The sequence below is a fragment of the Dryas octopetala genome, chromosome 8 (assembly GCF_963921425.1).
Source record: "Dryas octopetala chromosome 8, drDryOcto1.1, whole genome shotgun sequence".
In the NCBI taxonomy this organism is placed as follows: domain Eukaryota; kingdom Viridiplantae; phylum Streptophyta; class Magnoliopsida; order Rosales; family Rosaceae; genus Dryas; species Dryas octopetala.
Genome location: NC_141373.1, coordinates 18,369,217 through 18,381,975, shown reverse-complemented (window position 1 = coordinate 18,381,975; position 12,759 = coordinate 18,369,217). Strand labels below are relative to the sequence as shown.

Sequence of the window (12,759 nt, the reverse complement as noted above, 5' to 3'; positions counted from 1 at the left end):
AGCCTTGATTGACATGAAGTTCCCAAAGACACGCAAGGAGATCCAGAGTCTGACTGGAAGAGTCGCCGCCCTGAACCGGTTCATATCAAAGTCGACAGATTGGTGCCTCCCCTTCTTTAAAGCTTTGAAGGGAGCAGAGAAGAGCATAGAATGGACCCCGCAATGCGAGCAGGCCTTTCAAGATCTGAAAAGGCACATGGGGGAACCTCCCATCTTATCCAAACCCGAGGAAGGTGAAGAACTTTTTCTTTACCTATCCGTCTCTGACTTAGCGCTCAGCTCGGTTATGGTCAGAGAGGTCTGCGGGGTATAACATCCGATCTTCTACACGAGCCAAGCTCTCGTCGATGCCGAAACCAGATATCTCAAGTTCGAGAAAATGGCCCTCACCCCTGGTCAGCTCGGCTCGAAAACTAAGGTCATACTTCCAGGCCCATTCAATTATCGTTTTGACTGACCAACCACTTAGACAAATTCTGGCCAAACCTGAGATGTCGGGTCGGCTCATCAAATGGTCAATCGAGGGCCAAGCTATGTCAGACTTCATCTGTGAATCCACAATCACAAAGGAAGATCCGCTCGGCACCGCCGTCATCCTCATTGCGTCTGATCTGAACGCGAACAGTGTTCGTACCCAAGCTGACCTCCTCACTTGGACCTTGTACGTGGACGAATCTTCCAATGCTATGGGAAGCGGGGCCAAACTGGTTTTGATCTCCCCAGAACAAGTCGTAATGGAGTACGCTCTTTACTTCAGATTTCAAGCCTCCAACAATGAAGCAGAGTATGAGGCACTCATCGCCGGGCTCAGATTAGCAAGGGAGCTCGGAGCATCTGAACTGAACATTTTCAATGACTCCCAACTCGTTGTCAACCAAATATTGGGAGAATACGAGACTCGAGAACCAAGCATGACGGCCTATCTCGAGAAAACCCGATCACTGCTTAGGAAATTTCGAGAATACAAGGTATCCCAAATCCCGAGGGCAGAAAATTGCAGAGCCGATGCACTAGCGCGTTTAGCCTCAGCCACAGATATTGGATCGGCCAGGAATGTTGCAGTCCAAATCCTGGACAGACCTAGCACCTCCGAAGAGGAGGCCGCCGTCATGCAGACCGACGCCGAACCGAACTAGATGACGCCGATCACCGACTACTTGATCTCCGAGATTCTTCCCCCAAAAAGGGATAAGGCACGTCTCATCAAAACTAGATCGGGTCAGTTTAGCATCATCGATGGTCAGCTCTACAAGAGGAGCTTCTCCCTACCCTATTTACAGTGCGTCACACCTCAACAGGGTCAATATGTGCTAAAGGAAATCCACCTGGGGATATGCGGGAACCACTCTGGAGGAAGAGCCCTTGCCTACAAGACGATCAGACAGGGTTACTTTTGGCCTACGCTGAATAAGGATGCAGATCATCTTTCTCGCACTTGTGCGAAATGTCAGCAGTTCGCCGTAGTCTCCCATCAGCCTCCTCAATTGCTGACCTCCATATCCAGTCTCTGGCCGTTCGCGCAGTGGGGACTTGATCTGATCGGCCCAATGCCGAAGGCGAAGGGGCAAGTCACGATGGCTGTAGTAGCAGTCGACTACTTCACCAAATGGGCCGAAGTTGAATCCCTAGCTGAACGGATGGAGACTTTTATGTGGAAGAACATCATATGCCAGTTCGGCATGCCACACACCATCATCGCGGACAATGGAAAACAGTTCGACTGCAAAAAATTCAGAAGTTTTTGTTCACGTCTGAATATCAACTTGCGCTTCGCCGCACCTTACCATCCGCAATCAAACGGACAAGTCAAAGCAGTCAACAAGATCATCAAGAAGACCTTGAAGTCCAAACTTGATAATGCCAAGGGAAATTGGCGAGAACTCTTACCAGAGGTGTTATGGTCCTACCGAACTTCTACAAAGGAAACACCTTATGCATTGGCGTTCGGTGTCAATGCTGTTGTTCCGGTCGAAATGGGGACTCCTTCATTCCAGACCGGCACATACAATCCAGAGGCCAACGACACCGGACTTTGGCTCAGCCTGGACATAATCGAAGAAAGACGAACCGATGCTAATCTCTGCCAAGTTGCCTACCAGCAGAAGGTGGCAAATACTACAACAAAAGGGTCAAGCCAAGAAGTTTCAGACTAGGCGACCTCGTCATGAAGAAGAACCCTCTGTCATCAAGGAGAGCTCATTCGATCCTAACTGGACCGGACCTTACAGGATCACAGACATAGTTAAGCCTGGCAATTACAACTTAGCCACTTTGGCAGGGAAACCCCTCAAGCATAGCTGGAATGCTGAACACTTAAAGATTTATTACTAGTAAATGTAGTTAGGATCGGGGACTGTCCGACCTAGCATTTTTTCCAATCAATGAAAAGATGAACACCCTTTTTACCCATCTTATTCTTATTTTTTGAAGTAGACATTGGGGACTCTACTCCTATACACCCCAAACAAAAAAAAAAAAATAGATCTAAGTGTCTCCTTCAAAAAATAATAAACTGACAGACTCATCAGGTCTATAAATTCTGTGCCGAGCTGGCGTGCCATGTTCGGCCCGATGCTCGACACAGTACAGACTCATCAGGTCTATAAACTCCTGTGCCGAGCTGGCGCGCCATATTTGGCCCGATGCTCGACATAGTACAGACTTATCAGGTCTATAAAAACCCTTGTCCGAGCCGAAGTGACTTACAACAGTCCTAACGTTCGACAAGAAATTTCTAAAAGAAAAATATACCCTCAAACTCAAACTCTCATCGTGCGTACCGAGCCCATCTGAAAGTAAATTTGAATATTTTTCTCAAAAATAAAATTCCTAATATCTCAATGGATATATAAAGCCCATCTTGGATCATTAGGGGTTTCTAATTTCTGCTTATTTTCATCATGCTTATCAGGCTAGTCTGAAAACAAGTTTTAAATTATCATTACATTTTATTTCATTGCGATCGTCAAGTCGAGCCGATCTCAAAATACCTTTTATTTCATTTTGTTTTTATCATGACTTTTATTTTTCATCATTTTCTTATCCATCTGTTACTTGTTGTGTTTTTAGTTTCATTTCCGAGCTGAACTAACAAACAACTTGGAATAAAAGAAAATACTGAAAATAAATTAATAAACAAACAATTCAAAAACAAATTGTTCAAAAACATATCAAACCTTGAGCCACACATCGGCTCGGGAATAAAAATAAATAAAAATAAATATCAAGTAGATCTCTCAGGGGACTCTTCGCCGAGCTGCACCACCTCGACGCCTCCGATCTGCATCTCTGCATTGGGATCAGCTTCGGGGACCAGAGGGATCTCGAGTATATTGTCCGCGGAGATCGGGGGACTCTCCTGGCTCGACTCGGCCGCGGACGCGACCGCCTTGGTTTCAGCTTGGCGATTGGGGGGGGAGCTCTTCTTTCTGATTTTCCTGGGTGTCCTCCTCGCCCTCTGACTCGACCAAGAAGGACAAATCCCAGTCCGGCCTCTTCGCTCGGATCACCTCCACAAGCTCTTTGTACCCCTCGAACTGGGCGTCACCCAGTTCCTTCAAGCTCACTTCCCGAGCCTAGCGCCGAGCCGCAACCGCCCTCTGCTCAGCCACCTCGACATCCCGTTGGAGCTCATCAGCGAACATCTCGAGGTCGATCACCTTCTGCTCCGAGGCCAAAAGCTCCTTCCTGAGCCGAGCTACCTCATCCTTTTGCTTGGCCATCTGAATTCTCAGATCAGCGGATCGCTCACGCTCCTCTTTGAACAGTCGCTCGATTTCGGCCAGCTTCTCCCTCAGCTCCAGGTTCCTCTCCCTGAGCTTCTTCATTTCTCCTCGGCGTCGACCGCAGCTTGCGCCACCTCGAATTGCCTAAGGGCGAGCTGCAAAAAACAGAAACAATTAGTCCGGGCTGAACCGACAAACTTCAAAATTCGAAAGAGAGGATACTTACCACCATGGCCTGCTGAGACGCGTTCAGGGCCTTGCTCCCGAAGCTCGGGGCCTTCTTCCCTGCCCAGAGGCGCTCCACGATCTTCGGCGTGACCACACTTTTGAAGCCCGTGACGAAAGGTTCAATGGAGAGATCCACCTCCACCGTCCTTTTGGGAGCCGAACCGGAGACATCGGCGCTGGCACCCGCTGGCTCAGTCCACAAGCCCTCTTCTCTACCCAGGTTTCAACCTGCGGGCCATTCCTTTTCTCAGCTTGCCTAGCCGAATTCGGCATGGAAGGATCGGCCTGGGGTGTGGCCCGAGCAGGCACCGAAGTTGGCTCGGCGGGGACTTGAGCTCTGGCCTTCTTCTGGGCATTCCTCGCCGCCCTCTTCCTCAGCTTCGCCTCCAGCTCGGCAGGATTCATCCATTTCTCAACTCGGGGGTTCCACCTCGACACGAACCAAGAGATCCCGCTCGATTCGATCTGGGTTGAGCCGAGCAAGAATTTGGTGGACAGATGCTCCGATGGTTGCTCCTTCACCACGGCGATCTGGTCTCTGAGCTCACCTCGAAGTTTAAATTTCCCCCAGCTGACTGCAAAATGAAAACCAAGAGAGTTAGATCATCATCACTAGCAAATATTCACAAGTCTATTCCGGATCGGCCCTTCCAGACATTGAGTGCTCACCTGGAATCCTAAAGGCTTTAGAAACCCGAGTCGGAAAGGGACTGCTCGGATCGGCGAACTCCCAATCCCCAGAAACGAAGAAGTATCTCCTCTTCCAAGTCTTCTGGGATGAGGGATTCCCAGTAAGCAGTGGCCCAGAGTATGCCTGAAGGTTGTAGAAGCCGAGTTCGGTCTTCTGCTTCGACCTCAGTGAATAAGAGCAGATCAGCAGGTCCTTGTCTGGCACACACTTGTGCACTTTGTGCCACAAGATGTGTATAGACAGGATAATCCTGTACACGTTCGGATTAAGCTGGTGTAGCGCCGCACTAATCATTGCCAGCCAATCCTGCAGAAAAGGGTGCAGGGGGAGCCGAACCCCATTCTCAAACATCTCCGGGTACATTGTCACCCATCCTTTTGGGGTCGGCTTGGATTCTCTCCCCTGCTCGGCAATCTTGTCAAGACCGAATCGGGGACTCCATACCTTATCCTCAGATCCCTGAGATGAAATTTGGTCATCTCATTGGGGATCTGGTCGGCTTTCCACGCCAGATCTTCATAGAAATCCGGGTCGATCAAACACCCCCTCACATCCCGAGCTGAACTCGACGCATCGTGACCTCTGTCTCTTTCCTCTGACCCCGAAGTGAGCCTTATTGGAGTACTCGAGCTCGGCTCGACACCGGTATCTTTTTCTTCATCGTCCTCCTCATCTGCATGTTCGGACTCGTGAGCTGTTCCTTCTTGCCCCTGATCCGAACTCATGCCTACTTGGGGACTTATTTCACCCTCTCGAGGTTGGCGTTCCTCGCCTGGGTTACACTCTAAGTCCGAGCCGACCTCGACCAGCTCCTCGGAAAACTCGTCCCAGTTTGCCTCACCCCCTGGTGGGCTTCGGCTCAGCTCAGCATCACTGTCGCCCTCGAATGCTTCCCCCGAGCCGAGCCGACCACTTGAGTCGGTCGTTGACATTCTCAAACACCTTTTTTTCACTTTTTCTCTTGCTTTTTGAATTAAAAAGTGTCTTTTTCAAGAACACTCAAGAACAAAACCCAGAAAACCCGAAAAACACAAAAACTCAGAAATGGGAGGAATCACTTATTGGTTTTTCTCCGGCCACACTCTCCGCCTCTCACACACTCGGAACTGCCTCGCCTAAGACCGTGCTCGGTCGGAGTCGCGATTGAGTTGCTGCTCAACCCACGGAGAGAGAAAGATTTCAGAGAGAGAGAGAGAGAAGGTAGGAAGAGAAAGATGGGTGACCTTTTATACCCCCATGAAAATTCAATCCCAGCCGTTCACTTTTGGCGCTTCAGATGCCAGATCTTGCCACGTGTCCACGTTTAAAATACTCATAAGTGAAGTGACCCTTACGTTCCCCCATGCAGACACAATCATGAACAGTTACTCCTTCGCATATTCCCAAGCTATTTTGGCCAATCAGGCATCATCATCTGCTCGGATTATTGGGAAGTCTGACCTGTCCAGATCGGCACATCTGCATCAGTTCGGCACGGGGCATATCATGTATTACTTTTCACAGACTGTCCTTTTTCAACTTCCAATTCATCACAGTCTGTTCGGATCGGAAGTTGGGGGACTTCTGTTTGTGTATAAATCCACATGGATTTAACAACCAATCATGGATAGAAGCGTGGCAAGTCAGATCCAACCTCAGGCTTTGACTTTTCAATGGTCAGACTTGGACCTCCACGTCATCATGCCAGCTCGGCATAGTTTCACTGCTAGTTCGGATCGGCACATCTCAGCGGATCTCCATATCCGATCCGACCCGATCTGAGGATCCCCTAAGAATTGAGTGTTCATCTTTTCTTAGTTATCCCAGTTCGGTTCGGCTCGGCCCTTGGTGATCATCTTCTCAGACAAACGGATTATCGTCGGGTGGTGACTGCCATGTCATATGTCGAGCCAGTCTGAACTAGTCCATCCATGTCCGATCCGAACGTAGATATATTTTATACCCGCGTATATGATATCTATAATTGGTTCGGCTCGGATCCCACTGCCATTCTAGAAGATTGGAGTCAGGACGAACCGCCTCACTCGAATATCTCTAACATGGCTCTCTGACAGATGAAACATCTCAGCTCACAGTCATGACTATTAGGGCATCCCACTTGATCTTCCATCTTTGCATTCAATGCAGCATTGAATGTAAAGGAGGTGGGTAGCTGTGCATGCTACTATTCATGGCCGAACGCGTGGGCTCCTCTCAACCATTCACCCTCATGCAGGTAACTTACCCTTCACCACTTCCTTTACCTATATAAGTTGACTTATGTGCACAAAAAGTGGGATCATCTAATACACAACTCCACTCACAAAAAGCCTATCATAATACATCCCACTTGCTGAGAATAAACCCAGAAGATCTTACCTTGTTCTTCTTCATTCTCCCAAGTTCATCATCTGTTTTTTCTTGTTCTTACACAAACACCTCCAAATACACATCACTGACTTCATCATCGGAGCGTATTTGGCTGGTACCACACCGGTCCATCTCCTTTGATTTTGTGTTCGTGCAGGAAGATCTCGAGTCAACATCCACTTCATCATCCAGCAGAGCTTCTGATTAGCCAGATCATCATCTCTAAGTTGTTACATTTCTCTTACGGAAATTTGCATCAACACTGCTCTTAGACATAGGAAGTGTGAAATCATTATAGATGATTATGTTTGCAAGAAGTGATCCGAAGCTTATTGGTTTAATTTTAGTGTCTCGAGTTATGTTACGTGGAAGTTTCTTTATTCCAAGCATATGCTCGGAATTGGAAAGGTGTCAGTCTGAATTTATATTATTGATCTGATAGGTGTTACCTAGCTAAGGCATATTGCTTTGGATTTGTATCTTCGATATTTTAATATTCCAGCCCTTCCTGCAAGTGCCAAGCCAGCAGTTGTTGCCCAGAAAATCCGTCCTTGTCAACCAATAGTCTCAGGATCTTGAGAATAAGAAAAAACAACCTGAGGTAGAAGTTGGCAGAAGCAGAAAGAAAGATGCTGCTGGTAAAAAAGAAGCAATACCGAGTAATTCTGCCCCTAAAGAGAGTGAAACTAACCTTCTTCGTTCCCGTATTTGCTGCATTATGGGCAATGTTGATGCTGGTAAAACTAAGCTGCTGGATTGTATACGACGCACAAATGTTCAGGAAGGTGAGGCTGGAGGAATAACTCAACAGATTGGTGCAACATATTTTCCTGCAGAGAATATGCGTGAGAGAACTAAGGAACTGAAAGCTGATGCGAAGCTGAATGTCCCAGGTCTATTGGTCATTGATACCCCTGGGCATAAGTCTTTCACTAATTTACGGTCACGGGGTTCAGGCTTATGTGATATTGCAATTTTGGTTGTTGACAATATGTGTGGCTTAGAGCCTCAAACAAAAGAGTCACTCAATCTTTTGAAAATGAGGAATACAGAGCTCATTATTGCATTGAATAAGGTGAGTTTTTGGTCAAATCCACATACCCTCCCTACTAGTGTATTCTCATTCTCAACAATGTTTAATTTTGTTTTCTTGAATATCTAATTTGATTTCAGGTAGACAGACTTTACGGGTGGAAAACCTGCCGCAACGCGCCGATTGTGAAGGCAATGAAGCAACAAACTAAGGATGTACAAATTGAGTTCAATGTGAAACTCATACAGGTCTTGTGCATTCCATTTCCAGCCTTGTCTTTTTGTTTCACTTCATTTAATTTGACTTTTCTGGTTAAATCTTCAATTTTAATTTGTTTGGGTTTCCAGGTTATCACTCAGTTCAAGGAGCAGGGTCTAAATACTGACTTGTACTATAAGAATAAAGAAATGGGGGAAACATACAGTATTGTACCTACAAGTGCCATTAGGTATATATGGCTTGTGAACTTTGGGCCTTATTTGTTTTTCAGTTTCAACTGTACCATTATTTTATTTTAATGATTATGTTTTGGTTTTGTTCTGATAATTTGGAATATTGCAGTGGTGAAGGAATCCCAGATTTGTTATTACTATTGGTTCAGTGGACCCAGAAAACTATGGTTGAGAAACTTACTTACAGCAATGAAGTTCAGGTTTGTTATTTCATTTTCACTTTGTTTTCAGTTATGTGAAGGCATTGAACATTACTTGAAATGTGAGTAATCTGATGGGGGAATGATCCTGTGCACCAATCAGTGTACGGTGTTGGAGGTTAAGAAAGTTGAGGGCCTTGGGACAACAATTGATGTTGTATTGGTTAATGGTATGCTTCATGAAGGAGATCAAATAGTTGTTTGCGGCATGCAGGCAAGAATCTAAAACCTTTTACCAATACAATTTAGTAAATTAAGTGCTTTTGTACTTTTTAGTTTCACAAACTTTTGTCATTTTTTGTTTTAGATATGCTTACAAATGATTATTGTCAACATTTAAGAATTTCAGAGAGGAGTATCATCCTTCATATTATTTTCTTTTTATCTTTTTAGGGACCAATTGTTACTACAATCCGAGCTTTATTGACACCACATCCTATGAAAGAACTGCGTGTGAAGGTTTGTTTTTCTTTCTTTCTTCTTCTTCTTTTTTTAATTTGTCTTTAGCTTATTGTGATTTGGTAGGGGATTAAAATATGTTATACTTCTAGTCAATGTCCACTGAGCCATAGGTAGTTAAGCATCATCTCAAATGTTCTCCAAATGGTATATGCACATTAATGTAAATCTCAAATTTTGTTATGCTTCTAGTGAACAGAGAACAGGTGCCGTTTCTCCTCCACAAAACATTAAAGCTTACTAATCTGTTTTTCACATCAGATACAGTAGGACACATTTTGAACTATATAATTACCTGGTTTTATAAAATATTCGGTTTTCTTGCTGCTTTCTTCTAACTTTCTAAATTAGTTCCAGGAGCAAGTTTAAGTTTCTTTTCTAAGAGATGTTGAAGTATCATTTGTCATCAATTGGAACATAGAATGTTGAAGTTTCTTCTAGCTTTCTAAATGGGCTCCAAAAGTTAAATTGTTTTCTTATGTCTTCTATGAACCCTATTTGTCTGACACAGTTGTAGTTGTCCATAGCATCAGATGATGATTCTATGGTTCTTGCTTGCAGGGAACATATCATCATCATAGTGAAATCAAGGCTGTACAGGGTATCAAGATAGCAGCACAGGTAATTCTAGGTTGAAGTCAAGGCCAATCCACATGTACTTACTGTTAGATATTTGCCTGTGGACTTCTGTAGTAAGATTTTCCTTATTTTAGGTGTTCATTTTATGCAGGGTCTTGAACATGCTTTTGCTGGGACTGCTCTATATGTGGTAGGGCCTCGTGATGACTTGGAAGAGGTCAAGGCAGCAGTTATGGATGACATGAAATCAGTTGAGAGCAGGATAGACAAGAGTGGTGAGGGAGTTTGTGTACACGCATCTACTTTAGGTTCCTTGGAAGCATTGCTAGAGTGTTTGAAGACCCCAGAAGTTAATATTCCCGTTAGTGGTATTAGAATAGGCCCTGTACATAAGAAGGATGCCATGAAGGCCAGTGCAATGCTTCATAAGAAAAAAGAATTTGCCACTATCTTGGCATTTGATGTCAAAGTGACGCCAGAGGCGCGAGCAATTGCAGATAAATTGGTTGTGAAGATTTTTATTGCGGATATCATCTATCACTTATTTGATCAATTTAAGGCCTACATCGACAATCTCATTGAGGAAAAGAAGAAGGAAGTTGCTGATGAAGCTGTCTTTCCCTGTTTGCTCAAGATTAACACTGTTTATAACAAGAAAAATCAAATTTTCTTGGGGTTGATGTTCTTGAAGGCATTGCGAAGGTATACTTATATACTCTGCATTTGGTTTATTTTGTTCTCTCTAATGGGATATAATGTGTGTGAGGTTTTGGGTTTATCATGGCCTGGCATGTGTATAGGTTTATTTTGTTCTCTCTTTATTTTGTTATCAAATTTGCTAAAAACTGTTAATGTTCCCCTGGCATGCGCCAAGGTTTTTGGGATTCCTTTCAGTATTTGGTGCTGCTAAAAGGATCTTAAGCGGGAAAACTCTGTTTCCCTTTGTTTTTTGTTTTTTTGTTTTTTTTAGTTAAGAGTGGGAAATCTCTTCTTCATTGCCCCTATTTTGGAATATGGGTAAAGTAGTGGAATTTCACAGAAGATTTTTCAGCAATTGTCATATGCATTATCTTTTGTTTAAATAATGTGGACTTTCAAAACTCATTTGAATTTTATTTTGTGTGATACATTATATTTCCTTTCCAATATAATTAGACACTATCTTCTGGAACGCCTTCCATGTTAGTGTGTTGCACCAATAGTTCATCCCGGCCTAAATGTAGGTGAATTATTTTTTAGGTTTTGCAAAGCTAGCTCTTTCTGTTTTTGCTGATATATCCCTTGACTTTATGCATACTAGTTCTTGAATCATATATACTGAAAGTTTGAAAGTTTTCTTTATTTAATTTGAAATTTTGAATAATTTCCACTCCTGCTATGTCTATGTGTTTTTACTTTCAGTTTTCAAAGCATGTCTACTTTGTCCTTGGGTCTAGATAATGCTCAGGGACTTCATTGGAGTTTTCTGAAAAGATTATATAAATTCCAAGATCAATGGAATGTTTGTTAATTATATCCATCTATCTTTATATTATGTGCCCTTTCTGCAGGTTGGGACTCCAATTTGTCAGACCAAAACAATAAAGACTCCAAGCGATACTCTTGAAATCGTTTTTATTACTATTGGGTGCATTGCAGCCATGGAAATTAACCAGAAGTGTTGATATAGCAAATAAGGGGCTGAAGGTAGCCATTAAGGTATGATAACCTTTGAAATGTACACACCACACCCACAGACACACGTGTGTCTTTTTACTTTCAGTTTTCAAAGCATGTCTACTTTGTCCTTGGGTCTAGATAATGCTCAGGGACTTCATTGGAGTTTTCTGAAAAGATTATATAAATTCCAAGATCAATGGAATGTTTGTTAATTATATCCATCTATCTTTATATTATGTGCCCTTTCTGCAGGTTGGGACTCCAATTTGTCAGACCAAAACAATAAAGACTCCAAGCGATACTCTTGAAATCGTTTTTATTACTATTGGGTGCATTGCAGCCATGGAAATTAACCAGAAGTGTTGATATAGCAAATAAGGGGCTGAAGGTAGCCATTAAGGTATGATAACCTTTGAAATGTACACACCACACCCACAGACACACGTGTGTCAGTATTAGTTGTTAGTGCATTACTGCAACCTTTAATGTTCTTTTCGTGGGTAATCTATGGAGTTTTCCTGTGAAGAATTAGAGGGCCTTATCACTTATTTATGAAAGTGGCTTGTAGAAATTTAGCTTTTCATTAGATCAATGCTCTTTTGTATGAGTAATGACAAAGCAATGCTATAAACAGATTGATATTTTTCCATATTATTACACAGTCACAAGTGTAACTGTGTAAGTGCTATATTAGGTGTTATTATAAGTGAACTGCTCACATTTTTTCTCCAAAATATTAGTCTGTTTTTTATTTTTTATTTTTTATTTTTTCTGTTCATGCTGGTTGGTTTTTAATTTATTTTTAATTTTTGTTTTTGGAGCCTTATTTGGGCTTGACTGCTTTGCTTGTTTGCAGGTTCTGCTGTGGGATTTAAACTTAACTGGAGTAGTACTTATTGGAATATTTTTCTTGTGTTTTTGCAGATAGTTGGGATGAATCCTGGTGAACAGCAAAAGATGTCTGGTAGGCATTTTGAAGTTGAAGACGAACTTGTCAGCCATATCACAAGAAGGTCGATTGATGTAGTAAAAGCGTATTATTGGGTAAGCTTAAATTTCATGAAAACTGTAATTACTTTTTGGATAATGTCAACCATATAGCTCTTATTCTTAATTGTAATTTGAATATTCAGAATGACCTGTCAATTGATGAGCGGGAGCTGCTTCAGAAATTGAAGAGGATTTTCAAGATACCATGAGACTTGAGAGAAGCTGATGCCACATTTGTTGGATTATTTTTTCTTTTTAAGAACTAAAGTAGAAGTGGATGTGAAATTAATAGTGGATTATTTTTTTCGCAAAAGAAAATTGTAATACTGGATGCTTTGACTGTGCACAAAATTGAAATAGAGATTATTATAAATGCAAACAAAATTTAGATCTT

General features: G+C 43.0%; 1 protein-coding gene across 1 annotated transcript; it reads left to right on the top strand.

The window, feature by feature from the left end:
- Positions 1 to 6,814: 6,814 nt before the first annotated feature.
- LOC147277748 (eukaryotic translation initiation factor 5B-like) lies at positions 6,815 to 12,721 on the top strand. Its single transcript, XM_086255708.1, is given in 14 exon segments — positions 6,815 to 6,859; positions 7,559 to 8,068; positions 8,167 to 8,274; positions 8,374 to 8,474; positions 8,588 to 8,678; positions 8,782 to 8,892; positions 9,072 to 9,137; positions 9,699 to 9,758; positions 9,868 to 10,381; positions 10,384 to 10,418; positions 11,267 to 11,373; positions 11,733 to 11,775; positions 12,300 to 12,419; positions 12,509 to 12,721. Coding segments are annotated over 14 exon segments (1,977 nt in total). The 3' UTR covers positions 12,575 to 12,721.
- The last annotated feature ends 38 nt before the right edge of the window (positions 12,722 to 12,759 follow it).